Below are 20,132 nucleotides of genomic sequence, written 5' to 3'. Positions count from 1 at the left end.
TTGGAAGAAAAAAAGTCATTGTGCACTCAATACACACCTCTGTCTATTATATTTTATCTTAATCGTATGAAGAGTTCACAAAACAATTGTTAATCATACCCAAAGAAAGCAAACGTCCATCCACAATGATGTTAAAAGTTTCATTTTCTGTTTACACTGTTAAGAACAATCAAACATCATTGATTTGACATGGATTTGCTTTTGTAAAATCCCAATCACTATTTTCTAATGCACAATCTGATATGGTGAGATGCATGCAAGAACAAAAGACATAAGCGGTCCTGTTTTTTTGTTTGTATTTTTGTAAAAAAAAAAAAAAAAAAAGAAAAGAAAAGAGGAAGACATTTCATCATCCAGGATATGGCATTACATTGGCAAAAGACCTCAATCTTCTTTACAAAGGCAAACCTTTGATAATGCAGAATCACTTGTAACCCAACTCGACTTCCATTTTTTAATCGAAATGACATAAAACACATAAAAATACAGCCGAGTAGTTTCATACCATGGTTGCTTGAGTAAAACAAAACTCGGTTTTCTAAACGCTGGGCTTTTTAAAAAGATCGACACTTACCACAGAGCAAATGACAATGGATAAAAAAAAAAAGAAACGACAAAAAAAAAAAAAAACACTACAGAAACATCAAGGGCCCCAAAATAAGTATGATATTTCCCAATATCACTACTAAAGCAAGCCATCTCCAATTATTCCAATGGATGTCACTAAACAGGCAGGTGTGACAGTCTGAAGTGATGCGTTGTGGGATCTCAGAGCTGAAGAGCACAGAACTGCTGGTAAACAGCCAGGATGTGATGGTCGAGCTCAGCGGTGAACAGCAGGTTCTCCAGGGTGCCCATATACTGCTGGATGATCACATGATGCTGTGGGTGACAATGAAGATTGAAGGCAATTAATAAGGGCTGTTATATGACCAAAAAAACAATATAGATACACAATATAGATCAGCAAACAAATGGATCAGGACTACCATGAGAAAGATCTGCTGCAGTCTCTCGATGCAGTTCTTGTACCAGGTGGTGTTGATGTCTACGCCGCTCGTTTCACAGCGAACCAGGTGCTCTGTGAGTAACATAATGAAGCGCTGAAAGAGAGAGAGATAACAGTTCTTTTGTCATCTCTTAGCTCCAGGCACTGTCATAATGAACCACAAAAGGCAAACTAAGAGAGAAAGACATGAAAAGAACGTAACATGTATTCTCTCCTGACAAAAAAGAAGGTGTAAAAGGAGTTATGTCATTACCAGGGATGCATCTTTTGCAGCTTTATCATTTTTTGAAAATGTAAAAAAAATGTGTACCAACAAAAAAGCTAAAATGGATGTGCATTGTCATGGGCGCACCTGGAAAATGACAAGGAAAAGATTCTTCTGTTCGCTCTGGGCCGACTCGACTTTCTCCTGCAGCTTCTCGATCTGTTCCTCCAACTGACCCTCCTCATCCTCACTGTTCTGTTTCTCCATGTCCTCTTCATCGCCGCTATCCCGCTGCTACAGAAAACAAAAACCTCCTCAGATCTCAGGAACACACTTGGCTCCTGCGCTCTCTCAGTAGTTAGTGAACATCATTCAGTTCCAGGCTTCACGTTAGTGGAACAAAGCAGAGCTTTTAAAAGGACCCACACATACTCATATTGACTTGTTACAAACAAATATTCTAAACTGTTTGTTTGTTTATAGTTTAACACCATGCCAGCTACCCTGGCTATATTCATGATGAGAAAGAGATAAAAAAGAACGATTCAAATTTTATCTTTTGTAGATAAAACTTCTTAAACTAGATCTGCTCTTTCTTCATTAAAAATCTATTCATGAGAGTCAACTGAAATTCTAACAGATTTCAATCCATCACAGTCCATCAAAATATGCTTCAGTGATAATGGATTCTGGCACGAGGGACATAAAGGAGGATCGTCCATTAACAGAAACAAATGAGTTAGTCTGGAGTGCCCTATTCCACAGCATCTGCAGGTAATATGATCCCAGCAACTTTCAAAATGATTTTACACCAACCACAGGATTGATTTCGTAAAGTTTTTTGTTATACACTGCCATTTCTTGCAGAGATAAGTATCTTCTAAAATAAATGAACAAAAATATTTTAGAAATAATGGTGCAGAATCATTTTGTAAACATTTCCTTATGTTGTTTCCCTCAAATTATTTATGAAGATATACTTCAATACAGTGTACTTCAAAGACTTACTGTCCTCTCCTCGATAAGCAAATAAATACAACTAAAATGAATATATCGGAGCAAAGAAAAAGAGATTTTGTAGTCTTTTACTTTTAAAAATGTACATTTAAGAAATGTAGTAATGTAATTTCCAAAGGACTAATTTTGCTCTCTCAAATTATATACATACTTAGCTTTATTTACTTTTATAAAATAACAAATATAAATAAAATAACATACAGAATAAAACAAATATAAAAAAAGGTATATATACAAATGAAAAAATATGTAAAATAAGCACTGCCAACCCAAACCCAATTTTGAAAGCAATAAATAACAGAATTGCGAATTGTGAGATTTGAAACCCATTTACTATCTATTAGAAGTTGTAGTTAGTCTGACTGGAAGTAGTTTTGGGATAGTAGTGTCTGGGACTCTCGGATGAATGTATAAAACAATAAAATAGACATATGTTGTCTCAGGGACATAAAGGATTCAGCACTGTGGCTAAACATTGTGACTGACGTGACCAGAAGCCAAATTTCCAGTTGTCTGTCTTCTCACTAACAGTTACTGTTGAATGAGAAAGTCTGTTGGCCTTAGGCCGACTCTAACGGTATTAATACAGCAACCAATGTAGACATTTCGGATATTAACTGCCCTGCCCAAACAAATGATGCAACTTAAACCCTTAAAAAAGTAACAGAGAGGACAGTCAGTCCTAAAGATCAGAATTGCGAAGCCCATGTGCACACGTGACTTGGCAGTCAAAAGATGTGTTTTTCTTCTACCTTTTTGTTCTGTTGCTTCTCCAGCTTTTCTTTTGCCTCATCCAGCTCTTTCTGGATCTTCTGCACGTGCTTGTTCATCTTCCGGATGGTTGAATGAAGAATCTCCCACACATAAAACCTGCAGAGGCCCAATGAAGGTAAATCAATTCCAGCTGCAGTCACCTCACCTGCACATGTAAGTGTGTCTGAGTGTGCTCTGAGGTATACCTGGTGAAATCATGAGCCATTTCAGGAGAGAACACCCAGTTGGCCACGGCCGCACAGTCCACGATCTGGGTCCGAATAAACTTGTCCACCAACACGGAGATCATCTGAAAGAGTACATTCAGGACATGAGCTTCCACAGATGCCACGAATGACATTAAAATATGAAGTCTGAATGATCCTACCAGTGGGTGGTTCTTCCAGAACTCGTACAGAACCCGGAGGATGTGCAGTTTTCCCTCATCACAATCTGTGAGGGCCTTCAAAACCTCATGAAACCTGAGAGAGGAAAGAAATTTGTCCATCTTCGTTTAAGAGAAGAAAACACCTGAGCATTTTACAAGCTTTGATACATTCTCAATGATCTGTGCTTTTAGCAATTACAGGCGCCTTTTGTGAGCAGAAGGAGAGGGAACGCGGAGCCAGCCGCTGGCAGGCCTGTGTGGGGTTTGGCAGGAGTTACTCACTTGGCCAGGGCACTGAAGGAGTGACTGAAGGACTTTGCAGCCAAATGGAGCAGCGTCTGCAGGAACACTTCAATCTTTAGAGGGTTGAAGCCATCGCCCTCATCTGGACAGAGAGGAGAAGTGTGGTTAGATACAGAACACCACACATTTACATTTATTCACATAGGAGACACTTTTATTCAAAGAGACATTCAAAGGAGGAACATCAAGCAATTGTTCACAAAACCCAGCAATACTCATAGCACACATTGCCAAGTTCGAAGTATCATGACATAATTCTTTCCTTTTATGACTAAAAGCACTTTCTAATAACCTAATAAAGTCGGTATGTTTTTTGAATGTTTTTAGAATAAATCTCTTATGCTCTCCAAAGCTGCATTTTTTATATATATCATCAATGTTGATACTTTAGGATTCTTTGATGAATAGAAAGTTTTAAAAGAACAGCATTTACTTGAAATTCCTAGTGCTTGGTGCACTCTTCAAATAGACTGTTTACAGGGCCTCAGGGGCAGGGGCTCAAATGTCTATCAATATGGAGTAATTCCATTAGAATAATCACTACAGTAATTATATTTATAGACTCATTTTATTTATGACATTGTAGACATTGTAAATCAACTTGAGTGGTCTCAGTTATGGAACTACTAAAATAAATGTCATGTATTGTATTTGTACAATAAGCAGAATAATTGCATCAACAAAAACAGTAGAGATATGGTAAGAAAGCATGAAGCTCGCAGTGTCAGAATGCCAGTCTGTCAGTCGAGTCCAAACCAAGACGCAACGCGTTATGGCAAAAACACCTCAAATAGTCTGACGGCAGATAAAAAATTAAGTAAATAAATTATTTTCAAGTGATTCGTTACAAAAGTGTGCATCAAATATGCTGAACACAAGCTCAAACGTGCATGTGTGACATGCTAGAACAGACCACATTGGTTCTCGCACATCACACACGGGCTGTGTCCGAAATCGCCCCCTATACCCTTAAACTGGGCACTATTTGAGGGAACAGCCATTTATAGTGTTGTCTGAAACCATAGTGGACGTTATAGATTGCACTCATTTAATCCCACAATGCAAAGCAAAAACGAGTGTACAACTGTTTTACGCTCAATGGCAAGAGATTACCCTAAATGCACTGTGAGGGTCGTGCCGAATTAATTCCCGAGTCTGACCAGAAGATGGCGCCCGCAGCTGAATCATTCATCCATCTATTTTTCAAACCGCATGTCCAATGTGGCTACAGTGTAATATTATGTTGATATAAATTACTTTTTAATTGATTATTAAATTGTTCAATTAAGGTTTATATATAGTTTCCATGAGAGAGTTTGCAAAGTTTCAAATGATTATTAAAACGCAAGCACAAACCACGCAAAATCAAAAGCCCTACCGGCGCACTCAGTGTCCGAATTCACTCACTTGTTTTCATCAAGTCCTTCAAGTGGACTATATTAGTGAAGTAATGTAGGAAATAGTAAATGAGGGTATAGGGACGATTTCGAACACAGCAATGCACATTTCAGCTTCTTTTCCTTTTATTGGCAGTTGGCAAACCCACTTGAAGGTGCACACCGCCACCTACTGCACAACACCTGCGTGACAGCTGACAAAATAATGGATCAGCTCAGGACAGTTGATACCGATCCTTGAGATCGGCTCGGGACATCCTTAATTTCTTTAAAAAGGACATCTTACTGACCCCTCATCTGCCACAATAATGCATTATGTAAATACATCATAAATATATTGTTAATTAACTGTTGCCTTTGGCTTGCTCAGTTGGGGATATTTAATTTAATCAATCAACAATACTATTGATCAGCATTACCAAACGTGGACGTTTTCCACTAGAAACAAACATTGATGTATTATTTTAATTTAATACTGTGAAGCTGCTTTGATACAATCTGTATTGTGAAAAGCGCTATATAAATAAACTTGACTTGAATTAAGCACATCACAAATAATTATATAACCTTTTAAAAATCAACTGATAGCCTTAGACTAATGATATAAGAGTATGATTGGCAAAGTGACTTATGCACTAAACCAAAGAAAGACCCACCATCATCATCATCCTGGTTGGGATTAGGGACATCTTTTAGAACAATAAGAATCTCCTCATTAGACGCCCGGTTTTTGATAGCGTTACCCACTGTAGTTGTCACAGCAAATCCTGGTAATGAGGCTGAAAAAAAACAAAAAACATTACACAGCAATATCACAACTGTACTATAGTATTACATAATATAGCTGTTAAAATCATTGTAAAACTTGCTGGTTGTCACTGGTTGAGAATGTTTTGTTTCAGTGCAAACATGCATACATGTACACACATAAATACAAATGTATGCATTAAATCACAGATGTGTTCATGCATCTGAACATACAGCTGCTCTCCTCTCCATATTTATAGAAGCACACAGGGTCAGCAGGGATCAGGACAGAGAAACTTGCAGGAACAATGTCCACTATCCTCTGATGGTACGACAACCTGCAGGTTTATAAACCAAGGCTCACTGTTAATAAACAGCGCAACATGTAGCAGCTATTATAAAAATCTGCAATGCAACTGAATAAAAATGTGTGTGTGAAATTTACCTCATACACTTTTCCAAAACCTCTTTAACAAACTTGGGTTTGGGCTTTTCAAGGTCTTGAGTCAAGCAGTCAGCCCTGAAGAGATCATAGTTCAATGTTTCAATACAGTGTCTTATACACAGAGACAATGCACAGCTTGTACAAATATAAGAGAATCAGATCAATGTGATTCCCAGAAGTAAACAGCTCATCCTCACCAGTCATCCCAGCTCCATCTGAACTGGAAGTTACTTAAATGATGCGAGAACCAGTTGATGAGTCTGAAAAGCAGAATATGTTTCTCAAGTCAATCTGAGGGTGCTTTCACGCTGGCAGTTTAGTTTGAAACAGGGCACGGTTCACATGGAAATTTGATAATGTAAAAGCTGTTATGCGGACTTTGGAGCACACGGAGGTACCGAACAAGAGACTAGCTATAAGAGGTGGTCTGAGTTCGGTTGCAACAGAACTGTGACACGATTCATGTAAATGTGAAAGAAACTGGGAGTGGACTCAAGTGCACACTTGTTCAGGAAGTAATGTAACCTGCGCATGCCAGTATGTAAGGGATGACAGATAATTTACCTTGGATACAAGCAAGAGTGAGCTACAGTGTAATTGTGCAGAATGAGTCCAATCAGAGGAGCAAATGAATGGTTTGCAATTAAATTAAATTAAAAGAATCATGACTAATTAAATTAAACTAAAATAAAAAGCGCAATACATTGACCCGCATTCTGTTTTCTATCATGCACCATGCATATTTGTGATGACGCTAGAATTAGAAAGAATCAAGTGAGTGTGAAACCAGACCAACACTGCGGGGGATGCCAGAAACAACTCGGATAGCAGCAAACGTGCCCGTGTTATAGACCCCTGAATGTTGCTAAAATGTATTTTTACTGTTATACATTTTTTTAATGAGGATTATTTACATTCAAATGCTGTCATCATAGTTTTACACTTAGAAAATTCAGCTGGATAACTTTACTTGCCTAGATTTATTGAGATATATTATTTAAACCAATGTAGTCAACAAATGTGAGTGGTTTAGCCATCTATTCAACCTCATATTCGGACCCACCGGTCTATACAGGTTGTGTTCATTGTGTCCAGCCTCATGTACATCATTTCTGTGGCTTGAGCGAGCTGAATAACGGCAGGTTAAAGAAAACTACAAGAGCAGGGGACACTCATCCTATGTTTACACAAGTCTAAACATGGGTCCTCCTGTCAGAGCTGAGGCGCAATATGTAGGAGGAATCAATTAATAACACAAATTCACATGGCTTTCAGTCAGTATGAAGGATACGACTTGTGGTAAAGAGCCCGGTTGTAGTTTGCAGAGCTCAATGAGTAACGCAGTGTACATGACATCAATGTGAGGAGGAGTAGGCAGCTGGAATAACTCGCCAAATATCACCTACAGAGAGATACAGATACAGCATTACACCAAAACAACAAATCCAAGTCCCATATCCAAGACAAATATTTTGCCACATTATCAAATAAAAATGATCAGCATCACATTGCCATTTACCTCCACAATATGGTAGTTAAGGGGTATCTTGTTTTTCCCAGGGTAGCTGAGCAATTGGGCAGCACTGTGAAAGAAAAAGAAAGACAAAAAGAGAGAAAGAGAGAGAGAAAACAGTTGAAGGCCATGTATGTAGACTAGGTTTCAAAGAAACAAAATTAATCAGCCCAGTATCTCTGATGCTATCAGCAAATGCAGATGACTGACCAGGTCTTCCTCTCCCTCCAGTGAGACTTGATGATGCAGTGCAGGTTCTCCTCAATCACAAAGCGCTCGACTGAATGACTTCCTGGCATCACTGGCCCCTGACAACAGATAGACAGACATTATAACACTTACACATACAACTAAACACAACAGCATCAACAAGAACATGAACGAAGTATAAACTTAAAATAAATTAAAATAATAATAATATAACTGTTTATACATTACCGTTACACAGTTTGGGGTCAGTAAGATTTATATTTTAAAGAAATTACTTTTATTCAGCAAGGGCAATTAAATTAATCAGCAAAACATTTATAATGTTACAAAGGATTTCTATTTCAAATCAGTGTTGTTCTTTTGAACTTTTAATTCATCAGCGAACTAAACAAAAAACAATGTCTCATGGTTTCCACAAAAATAATAAGCAGCACAACTGTTTTCAACAGTAATAGCAACAGATGTTTCTTGTGCACCAAATCAGCATATTAGAATGATTTCTGAAAGATCATGTGACACTGCTGAAAATTCTCCGTTGCCATTACATTTTAAAATATATTCCAATAGAAAACAGGTTATTTAAAACATTAATATTTCAAATAATATTAAATAGAAATATTACTGTTTTTTTTACTATATTTTTGATATAATAAATGCAGCGTTGGTGAGCATAATAGACTTCTTTCAAAAACGTTTTACATCTCAATTCCTAGAAACCCAAAATAATATTAACTAATAACATCATAGCCTAACAATCCCTATAACTTTCTCCTGAATTTTTGTTTCACTTGCTAATGCATCAATATTATGGAAGTTAAATGAGCAGTTTCATGTTTTTAAGGCCCTTTTTCCTTTGATGTTCAATTATAACTGAATGTAAAATCATTACTGTACCTCTGGGGCATCAGTGTAGTCAAACATGCGAAAGACAACGTGAGGCATGGGGTAGACAGCGTCGTCAGAGTGGGCTGGAGGTGTGAAAGGGGGCAGGTTGTGCTGCAGGGCTTCACACAGCACACTGTCGAATGCAATATAAGGCCGCAGAATGTGACGCTCCTGCCAGCGGTCCTTCTTCAGCTTCTGCACCTGGGCCCAGAGACAGTCCAAATACTACAGAGAGACACAAAGGACATTCATTTAGTAAAAAGATAGAGCATCGGTTCTCAATTTGTGAGTTGCATGTCTGATCTGAAAGGGCCACTGACAAATAATTTCGCTTATTAACTGTTAAAAGGGAAGAGAAAGCGCTTTCCATATCTTTTGTTTGTTGATGTCAGAGGTTATCAAGCTTTTTTGTCAAAGCTTTTAATCAAATTCTATGGTGCAAATTCATCTGTCACTTTGTAGAAGCTAGTCAAATTAGACAGAAGTCAACATGGACTGGCTGCATCCTCAAAATACATGATCAAAACAAAATACAACTCAGACTACATTAAATACAGTTTATTAGTTTCTATTGTGTTGTGTCGCCACTTTCTGTCCAACGTCCTAAAGTAAAACCAGTTAAGAACAACTGTGACTGGCATTTTGTTAGTGCTTATAGTTGAAGTGGGGGGGCCAGGGCTGCGTTCCAGTCCACTTTTAGACACGCACTTGCGAACTTCCCTAAGCACTTCCCCTCAGGGAATCCCTGCCGCCATTTTGAAGTGTGTTCCACTTCATGAAATGGACGAGGGAAGTTTATATGGACAGACCCTCGTTCCCTCGATTTTGACGGAGGGAGCGAGTCTACTTCATATGTACACTTCAGGCAGCTCCATATACCACACGATTATGGCATCAACACAAATTGCGTTTAATTTACCCCACCATAAACAACTCTAAATAAAAAAATAAAAAAATTAATATATCATAAACAACTCAAACAGAATCAACCCCATAGTGGATTCCAAGTGATCAAGGGCTTAGCACGTTCCAATTCAGACTATTGCAAAGGTTCCGCCAGTAGTTTTATTGTTTTATTAGGATCCCCATTAGCTCCCACTATGGTGGTCGCTAGTCTTCCTGGGGTCCACTAAAATCACAATACAAAAATACAAAATTCAATTAATCAATACATCAGTAAGATCTATGAAAACTATACTATATATTAGCTGCCATAACACACATTTAAAAAGACAGTACAAATTATGCAGTTATGCAAAAAGCAACATCTATTCAACATGCAATTTAAACAATTTAAAACAAAACATGCAAAAATAAAAATATTAGTAGTGGGCACTCATGCAACTTAAAAGTTAATTCCGGTATTTAACACTTTGAGTCTATTTTGTAGTTTGTTTTGGATGAATTAGAGTGGTGGACAAAGAAATTTTGACAATGGTTCCTGTCTCGACTTTTTGACTATTTTAGAATTGCCCATGACCGCTTTAGAATGGGAGTCTATGGCCATGTTAGTGGTGTTCGTTGATGTTCCAAAACAAGTAGCGTAGCGAAATACAGTTTGTCGTGTTTTATTTGGCATTTTGTAAAATCCCATTGATTTCCGTTGGAGGACTCATTGCTCGTTGATATTACTGCGCTACCGGAAACGGAAAGGGGGCTGTTTACATTTGGTTGTAGTCTTTTAGGTCTTTTCGCTCGGTTCTCTGTCTCTCAAAAGGCTAGCGTGAGCAGAGCAACGGAAGTTACGGAAGAGCGGAAGTTTATACGCGGTTGTGAGGTATCTGAAAAAATAGTTCCACTATAGAAAAATAAACGGATTGAAATCATACATTGCGCCGATATATTTGTTTTTAATCATCAACGAACACCACTAACCACTCGGTGAGTTGAACAGTTTTGAAAATGAACGTTAAGGGTTGTTTTAAGGGCATGTTTGTGCATGGCCATAGACTCCCATTCTAAAGCGGTCATGGGCAATTCTAAAATAGTCAAAAAGTCGAGACAGGAACCACTGTCAAAATTTCTTTGTCCACCACTCTAGTTCATCCAAAACAAACTACAAAATAGACTCAAAGTGTTAAATACCGGAATTATCCTTTAAGCAATGACGTACATCCGAGTGTACGAGACGGAGGGAAGTTAGAGAGTGAAGGGCATGACAATTTTGGACTGGAACTTAGCCCTGGATGAAGCCTGTGGTCTGACTCTCACCTCTTCCTGTGGGTGGGGCTTTTCTGCAGTCCACACCTGCAGCATGGGAACATGAATCTTCTGACGCCGCCTGTAGCAAAACCCAGATCATGACATTTCACAGCAGACTGCTTTATACTCTACCAGGATAACCACATTTTAGCTGTCAAACCTCATAATAATTGACAAAATTATGTTTGTTATAATTTTAAACAAACAAACAAAAAAAGTTACGGACTGCAGCTTTAAGCTACAAGTTAGTAGTTTTAAAAAGAACAGGATATCAAAACTGGGACCTTTTCCACCACATTACAAAGGGACAAAGAAACTTGTTTTTAAACCTATAAAACCTAAGTTATAAAAACAAAGTTTTTAAACCTATAAAACCTACTGTATCATATTTGATACACACATTTCTAAGGCTTCTAAATTATCAACATGATCAAAACCGGTTGTCTGCAATCTGATACATGACTTCTTTCGTCTGATTGATAGCTTACACTTTTTTTAGGAAGTAAAACTAGAAAACATCCCCATTCAGGTCATGATTCATGTGTCTTTTTGTTGAGAAATGATTACGGATTTTTTTTAAGAAAACATAAGAATAACTTAAATTGTTATTTACATTTTAATACTTACTGGGCTATAGCAACTTAGGTTTGCTTGATTATCCATACATAACAGAAAAATCATGTTAAAACATGGCAATCAAATATGATACATTAGGCTGTTGAGGAACATTTCTTTATAACAATCTCTCAATAATCATTACATTGCTATGCATTATTGTTTTGCCCCCACAATAAAACCTACAGAGCTTTGATCATAAAACTATTTAAATATCATATTAATATGACACATCATTGTGACTACTGATATTTATATGCATTTTATGCAAGTAGTCTGCTATTCTGTTATGAAGATCCTATTGTTTTGCATTAAAAGCTAATCAGAAAAGTTTTTTCTTCCGACTATGAGTGACATTCTTTTTTTTTTTTGCATGTATGTATACATTTTTTTATTTTTTTTTGGTTGTCTAAATGTTTATAAACTTCTATTAAAAAAAAAAAAAAAATTCCGCATTTCATATGTCAGGCTTTACAGGGATAATATCATAGATAACATCAAATCCTGAAGTTCTACATTATTTCTTCATGAATATTACATCTCATGCCTATGATGCCATCTTTTCATGCATTTTCGTATACCGTTATAACACGTCAAATGGGAGAATTGATACAGGTGAAAGAGGAACCTACTTTAAATATCCCTCGATTTGGTTAAACAAGCGATCCATTTCCACATCCTTCTTCTCGTAGAGCTCCTTGCCAACCCAAGGCAGACTGGACAGCACAACGTATACATACCAGTCAGATCGCACCTGTAAGGACACATCTGTTAGCCTCACGATTATCTATGAACATGATCTGCAAGGCAGCCGGCGGACACGTTTACCTGTGGTATGTCTTCTTCCTGTGTGACACTGACAAAGTTCTCAAACATTGCAACCATGGAGGGAGCCGCGATGACGTGACAGTTCACCAGATCACTGAGAAAGCGCACCTGCAGAGCACATTGGGAAATTATACACCATAAAAAGTTATGAAATATTTTTTTTATAAATGCTAAACACCACATACCAAGTAAAGAGCCTCAGTGTAAAGGTTTGCTTTTAGTGTCTCCTTGAGTTGTCGGATCATGGCCTCCACAAACTCTCCTCCAAAGTTGTAATTGCGAGCATTGAGAAGTCCAACCAGAGTCGTGTAAACCGTCAACTTCTCCGGCAAAAGCCTTGCACTATGCAAAACAAACAAAATGTGTTAAATAACATCCGCTGCATAGTGAGATTCACTTTTCAAGCAAAATGAAACTAAACTGCATATTTAAAGAGTAGGTCGCTTACACAGCACATAGGATGCGCAGGATTTTGTTTTTATAATTAGGGAGATCCGCCTCCAGGACACCAGCAAGACCCTCCAAATTGCTTTCTAAGGAGGACGTACTCTGGAAACATACACAAAAAAATATATATTAATCAGTTGTCTTAAAAATTGTAATTAATGTAATTTAAACAGCACTTCTGCATAATAAACAAGGCATGTGAGTTGATACCTTCTCTCCCACACGACATATCAGCGACTCCAGGCGGTCTTCAATCTCAATGGGTTCAGACGTCCTCCTCCGTTTGTGAGGCTGGGAGCCGGCTGGAATGAAAAAGTTAAGAACATAAACATATTATATTTACATGAACACTTTTATATTGTATTTATAAAAGTGACTTCTTTCAAAAAAAAAAGATTATATTATCCTCCAACAAGGATTTATGTAGATTTTGTAATTAAGTTAGAACTAACATTTATTTTCATTCAACAAAGCGGACACTGTTAACGGCCAATGTAGATGATCTAAAAAGAGCCACCTATTCCACCTAATCAATGTCCAATTGATTATTATTGGTTGGTTGATATTTCGGTTAAAAAATGACTGGAAAAGTTGTAATGGTGTTTTCTTCCCTATTGTGATGTATATGCTAATTGAACGGCTTCTCAAACCAGAATTTTTTTTTTGTCTATGGGGAATTGATTGGATGGTTGTGATTTGCTATTGCTGTGATGTCATGTGAGTGACAGGTTGTCCCGCCCTCAAGCCAGTAAACGCATCATCAGAGAAGTTATTTTGAATAAAGATTATGAGGGCACATTAATTAAAAAATATATTATAATAATAATAATAATAATAATAATGACATGCATGGATAAATTATTTATATTTATAAATGATTTTGTAATATTAAAAAACAAGAATAGTCCATTTTGAATTATTTACTGTCATTACTGGATTTTGTAGTAAAGGTTTAGGGATGCCTTATTGCAATGAGGTTGCAGGGTAAAATATAAACATTTAATGCTAAATAAAAGTAATATAAAGTGTGCAATGGCATGGTATTGAGAAGCACAAAGTATAAGCAGCAAAAAAAGTACTGGCTCTGCTGGAATAATGGAATTTCAAATAGAATCTGAATACAGAACCAATTCTAATAGATCCAATCCTACTATTGTCATTATGTTTTAAAGGAGATTTGCATATTATTATAATCAAGTTCAAAGAGCTTTGTTTATCTGAAAGCTTCCTATCTGCTTAAAAAGTAAGATGTAATTGGTTACTTTGGGCTTTTTTTAAATGCAAATGTACTTAATGCAAATAAACAGACTACAGGGGCCAAACACTGCACCCTTCGGCTGCCATATTATAGTGAGCAAGTATTATATTCGCATTCATAACAGTAAACAAAAAAAAACACAATATGACAATTGCATAAACACACACATCTCTGTCAACGTGCATGCTAACACGCTAACCACTCACCATCACCCTCATCGCTGTGCCTTCGCCTGGACATTTCTCAAGTTTAATATTTAGACTGTTGTATGAGTATGAAAGAAACACAAAGAATACACTTTTTCAAAATGGTATATATCCACTGAATTGCGTTCAGTAAAGCCTGTAGCTTTGAATGATATCAGCCGTTAGCCACACTAGGAAAATAAAAGCGGTTTGATTTAAGGAAAACACATCCGGCCTAGCAGCTGCGTAAGCGGAAACACGTGTATTGTTGCGACTCGTGATGAGAAGTCCGATTCATTTCCGCGAGTCGGTTCTTTCGAGCAGTTCGTTTTCATTGACAGTAAAAAAAAAAATGTTCGTTTCCAAACAATTCGAGACAAACAATCTAGCGATTCCTTTACGCCATGACGTAAAGATTCCTTAACTTATTTTATAGGATTTCCTCCCCTGAACCATTTATTTATTTATTTATTTATTTATTTATTTATTTATTTATTTATTTATTTATTTATTTATTCGTTCATTCATTCATTTATGCCTTTTTCTCTTTCATACTAAACTGAGCTGTTCTGTAGAGCTGCTTTACAGAAGAATTTGAATTGGTCTTATATCTTATATCTGATGAACTTTGCATCAATTATCCTTATTTTTCTTTTTATTAAGCTGCTTTGAAACAATATGTATTATATAAAGTGCTATAAAAAATAAAAGTGATGACTTAAGTTGATTCAGTTGGTTGTATCTATATTTATCTGATAAAGACTAATTTAGAACCTAAATAGATCATTTGCATTCACAATAAAAAATATTATTATTATTATTATTATTTAAAAAAAAAAAATTAACATATTTTTTAAATAAGTGCAAAATCAATTAGAATGTGGGGTTTAATAAAGCTGGCATATAACTAAGAGATAAACATGAACAACTGAACAAAATAAATGATTCCATTAAAAGATCCGACTCAAAAGAACGATTCGTTCAAGAATCGAACACCGGTTGTAGGGACTCATTTTCTCCTCACAGACGTGAATGCACGTTTAGTTTTCTTGTGTGTTCAGTTTTATTAACCTGTCAGTAGTATTTAAGCAATCGGTCCAGGGCTAATGACATAAATAGCACGAAAAGAGGTTGAAAATACTTTATATGAGACATTTTAGCATGACGTTTTGTTTTTAAAAATAACAGGACAGTAACTGTTAATGGTTGATTTTCTCTTATAAACAATCATTGGACGATAATATCACAATTATAATGGCAAATGTGCTTGTTGATTTGGATGTTGAGAGTCTTGCTCCAGAAGTCCATAAAGAAAACAAACCTGACTTTTCATCAACAAGGAAACTGTACTCTTATGTCAAGAAAAGGGTGAGTGTAGTGATCTTTGTAAGTTATACTTACTGATATTATGACGATTGCAGTGTTTAAAGGGATAGTTCACCCAAAAATGAAAATTCTGTCATCATTTACTCTCCCTCAAGTTGTTGCAAACCTGTATGAATTTCTCTCTTCTTTTCAACACAAAAGAAGATATTTTGAAACATGTCGGTAATCAAACAGGTGATGGACACCGTCGACTTCCATAGTATTTCTTTCATCAACTGTTCTTCAAAATGCCTTCATTTGTGTTCAAAAGAATAAAGAAATTCATACAGGTTTGAAACAACTTAAAGGAGAACTCCGGTCAATTTTAACATTGAGCTCATTTTTTTGTAAATTTGGAGTGCTGTCAATACAGAGAACAACGACAAAAATCGGTGTTGCCTACACCGTGTTATCCTCTTTTTAAAATTTGCACCCTGTTGACTTCAATGGGGCAAGTTTTAAACCTGCTTTTAGCCTCTTAACATCCTTGATGTGTCATTACAAGTGCACAGCCATGTGAGTGATTCCTTTAGAGTGAACACGGTGAATCTGACTGCAGTAGATGTGAAAGATATGAATAAAAATGATGTTTATTCAGCCAGCGCTCATACCTGTATTTACATCCTGTTTTTGGTCAAAGTCCATAGTAATCGATTGTCGAGTTCACACGCATTGGTTTAGTACCTATGATCACGCGCGTGGACTTTGACCGAAAACAGGATGTAAATACAGGTATGTGCGCTGGCTGAAATAACATCATTTTTATTCATATCTTTCACATCTACTGCAGTCAGATTCACCCATGTTCACTCTGAAGGAATCACTCACATGACTGTGCACTTGTAATGACACATCAAGGATGTTAAGAGGCTAAAAGCAGGTTTAAAACTTGCCCCATTGAAGTCAACAGGGTGCAAATTTTAAAAATAGAATAACTCGGTGTAGGCAACACCGATTTTTGTCGTTGTTCTCTGTATTGACAGCACTCCAAATTTACAAAAAAATGAGCTCAATGTTAAAATTGACCGGAGTTCTCCTTTAAGGGTGAGTAAATGATGACAGAATTTTCATTTTTGGGTGAACTATCCCTTCAATATCGGTACTTTTTCCTCCATTGTGTTTAGACGTTTGCAGCATTTGTGGCTTCCAAGAAATTTCCTCCAACCTGTGAAAACACCTCACCAACTCTTTGGCTCTGTTGTGGACAGTCATTCAAAGAGCCATCATCAATCCACAAACATGTTTCCAACAGCCATGCCAGTGAGATTCACCAGCTGACCACTGAGACGCTGGACGTGATGCTTCGCCAGGCTCACAGCGAGGACTCGATGGAAGAGTCCATTAATGATGAATCAACAAATATCTCATCCTGGATCCCTGATACAAGCCATGTTCAAGAGGATGACCTTATCAAGTAGGTGCATTGCATAATTCTGATATATTCTGCTCTGCTTATGTGAAGATTGATGGTTTTAATAGAGTTCATCTGTTCTATAGGGGTCCAGGTGAAGTTCTGCTGTATTACTGCTACTGCCATTTAAATGATCCTCAGATGATTTGTCAGTGGCAGAAAGAGCTTTGTTCAAAATTTCACATGACAGGCAAGGTAAATAACCACGAGTCACTAATAAAATCCACACAAGACCTTTATTGCAATATGTTTCTCACATATGTGTTCTTCCACAGGTACGAGTAGCTACAGAGGGCATCAATGGTACAGTTGGTGGAACCAAAACCGCCACTAATCTTTACGTCAAGGCAATGCTGTCACATCCATCTTTCAAAATAATGCAAGTACAGGATTTCAAGGTAAAGCAATTGCCACTGTCCAGAATAACACTGATAAAAAGAGACAAACTGAATTTAAACAATGCTCATAACCTGAGATCTGAGATTGTGGGGTTTCCACTATAAGATAATGTGGTTTAGAATAATGTGTCTTGCACAAGAGGTTATAAGTTCAAACCAGCTCAACTGAATTGCATCTGTTTTTCACTAGATATATAATGGTGACATATTTGTTTGCTCTTTATTTCATTCAATAGAAGATATAGAGCATAATATACTTAGTTGAACAAACTTTACATTTTATTAGGACCTCTAGTAAAGGGAACTGTTAATTACTTCAGATTTTTAAGTGGGCTGAGATGAGATCTGAAGTGTCTAAAAAGCATCTAAAATCACCTATGCACATCATTGACTTTTCCGGCAGAAAAGTGAAGGAGGTGCAGAGTGTTTTTCTGATCTGAAGGTTGGTGTTTACAAAGAAATTGTCCCTATGGGTGTAGATCCCGATATCATCTCCTACAGATTGGCTGGTAAGACTTACAACTGGCTTGAAACATAGAACAATGTGTCTCTCTTTAAAATATGCATAATTCTGTTGTATTTATACTGCTATTCATAAGTTTGGAGTCGGTAAGATTTGTTTTTTAAAAGAAATGAATACTTTTATTCAGCGAGAATGCACGAAATTGATCAAAAGTGACAGTTGAGACATTTATAATGTTACAAAAGATTTCTATTTTAAGGAAATGCTGTTTTGAACTCTATTGTCTATTGATCAGAAATGATCAAGGTTTCTACAAAAATATTAAAAAGCACAGCTGTTTTCAATATTGATGATAACAAGAATCAGCATATTAAAATGATTTCTGAAAGATCATGTGACCGAAGACTGGAGTGATGATCCTGAAAATTCAGCTTTGCATCACAGGAATAAATTACATTTTAAGTGATTTTAAATTGCAATGCTATTTCACAATATTACTGTTTTTACTGTATTTCTAATCAAATGAATGCAGCCTTGTATTTATGCAAATGTTGTACTTCACAAAGGAATACACTTGGAACCAGAGGAATTTCACAAAGAAGTGAAGGCGTTTGTGGAGAATCAGTCCTCCATTAGTGATACAATATTGCTGGACTGCAGAAACTTCTATGAGAGCAAAATTGTAAGTAGTTTAAAAGTCAATAATGTCAGCACTTTATGCACGTTACAGTTAATAGTTCAGTTTGTTCTCAGGGTCAGTTTGATCAGTGCTTGGCCCCCGACATCCGGAAATTCAGCTACTTCCCAGACTACGTGGAAAAGAATTTGGATCTCTTTCGGGACAAAAAGGTTCTGATGTACTGTACAGGGGGCATCCGCTGTGAACGGGGCTCGGCCTATCTCAGATCAAAAGTGAGTCTGAATTGGGAGGAAAAAAGACTAAACATGCAGATCCCTGTAATGGCATCCTCAATAATGAATGTTTTTTTCTTCAGAACATATGCAAGGAGGTTTACCAGCTAAAGGGAGGCATTCACAAATACCTTGAGCAGTTCCCCGACGGCTTCTACCGCGGTAAACTCTTTGTGTTTGATGAGCGTTATGCCATCGCATTCAATGAGGACATCATCTCAGGTGTGTACTTTTTTTTTAAAAGCGTTGTATATTGAAAAATGCTGACGTGGCCTCATATTCCTCCAAAAAAATAATTTGTAACAAAATTATCTTGGGGTGTGCCAAGGGGTCATGCACAATATAAGCCCCAAAAATATGCATACTTTGACAATCCATCAGTGTGTCTGTACACCTGTTATATTATGATTTTGGAGACTCAGTTCTAATATTTCTCACTATTTAAGATGCAAATCAGGACACAGACAACACATTCATGACACAGAGAGCATCACAGACTTACAAACATGTAACTGTCCAAACGGATATATATACGCTCCATCCTCTTAACTAACCTCACTTTAAAAAAAAACTGGCACTCTCAGTAAAAACTATAATTCTCCCTCGCTGTTTGATTGAACAACATCAAAATAATCACAAATTGTATATCGAGTGACAAACATAACATTCACTTCTCCTTTCCCCAGAGTGCAGATATTGCAGTTGCCCATGGGATCAGTATCAGCTGTGCTCCACAGACTTCTGCTGTCAGCTGGTGCTGTCGTGTGCCACCTGTAGAGAGAGAGGGCTGACGGCCTGCTGTCCTGTATGCCAAGCCAAAGAGCAAAACCACAGCGACGTCTCCTCTGATGGGCTTCCTCGTCGAGAGGAGTGCGAATGCACAATGTCACGACCCAGAATCCCCAAAGATACACTATGACAAACTCGATGAGATGAAAATCATCTCAGATGGCCTGTAACCGTGTGATTTTTAAGAAGTCTAATCATGCTTTTTTAATAACTTGCTTTTAAAACTGGACGCAATGCAAATCTTCAATTTTTCTGCATTCTTAATTTTATTTGACATACAAAAATCATACATATATAAATGGGACGGGTTAATTTGTCCAACAATAATCAGGTCATTCAACTCAAACTATACACAGACAGTCGATGTATATGTACAGAAAGATTTAA

The 20,132-nt window shown here is 37.0% G+C and overlaps 2 protein-coding genes across 2 annotated transcripts; one reads left to right on the top strand and one right to left on the bottom strand.

Annotated features, from left to right (window-relative positions):
• Nucleotides 1-319: 319 nt before the first annotated feature.
• On the bottom strand, nt 320-14,648 carry ncbp1 (nuclear cap binding protein subunit 1). The gene is made up of 23 exons (XM_079892635.1): nt 14,429-14,648; nt 13,175-13,266; nt 12,966-13,066; nt 12,703-12,859; nt 12,518-12,625; nt 12,322-12,443; nt 11,084-11,153; nt 8,882-9,097; nt 7,988-8,085; nt 7,784-7,847; nt 7,556-7,666; nt 7,328-7,392; nt 6,462-6,524; nt 6,265-6,339; nt 6,054-6,157; nt 5,729-5,851; nt 3,655-3,757; nt 3,373-3,466; nt 3,191-3,294; nt 2,984-3,101; nt 1,362-1,508; nt 990-1,103; nt 320-882 (listed from the first exon to the last, which is right to left on the bottom strand). The coding sequence occupies exons 1-23, from the start codon at nt 14,460-14,462 to the stop codon at nt 769-771; spliced, it is 2,397 nt and encodes a 798-aa protein (XP_079748761.1). The 5' UTR covers nt 14,463-14,648; the 3' UTR covers nt 320-768.
• A 735-nt stretch (nt 14,649-15,383) lies between these two features.
• On the top strand, nt 15,384-20,127 carry tstd2 (thiosulfate sulfurtransferase like domain containing 2). Its single transcript, XM_079892412.1, has 9 exons — nt 15,384-15,775; nt 16,897-17,186; nt 17,270-17,378; nt 17,459-17,581; nt 17,985-18,090; nt 18,611-18,726; nt 18,798-18,956; nt 19,040-19,178; nt 19,643-20,127. The coding sequence occupies exons 1-9, from the start codon at nt 15,662-15,664 to the stop codon at nt 19,873-19,875; spliced, it is 1,389 nt and encodes a 462-aa protein (XP_079748538.1). The 5' UTR covers nt 15,384-15,661; the 3' UTR covers nt 19,876-20,127.
• The last annotated feature ends 5 nt before the right edge of the window (nt 20,128-20,132 follow it).

The sequence above is a fragment of the Squalius cephalus genome, assembly GCF_949319135.1.
Source record: "Squalius cephalus genome assembly, chromosome: 14".
Lineage (NCBI taxonomy): Eukaryota > Metazoa > Chordata > Actinopteri > Cypriniformes > Leuciscidae > Squalius > Squalius cephalus.
This window is presented reverse-complemented; position numbering and strand designations above follow the sequence as displayed.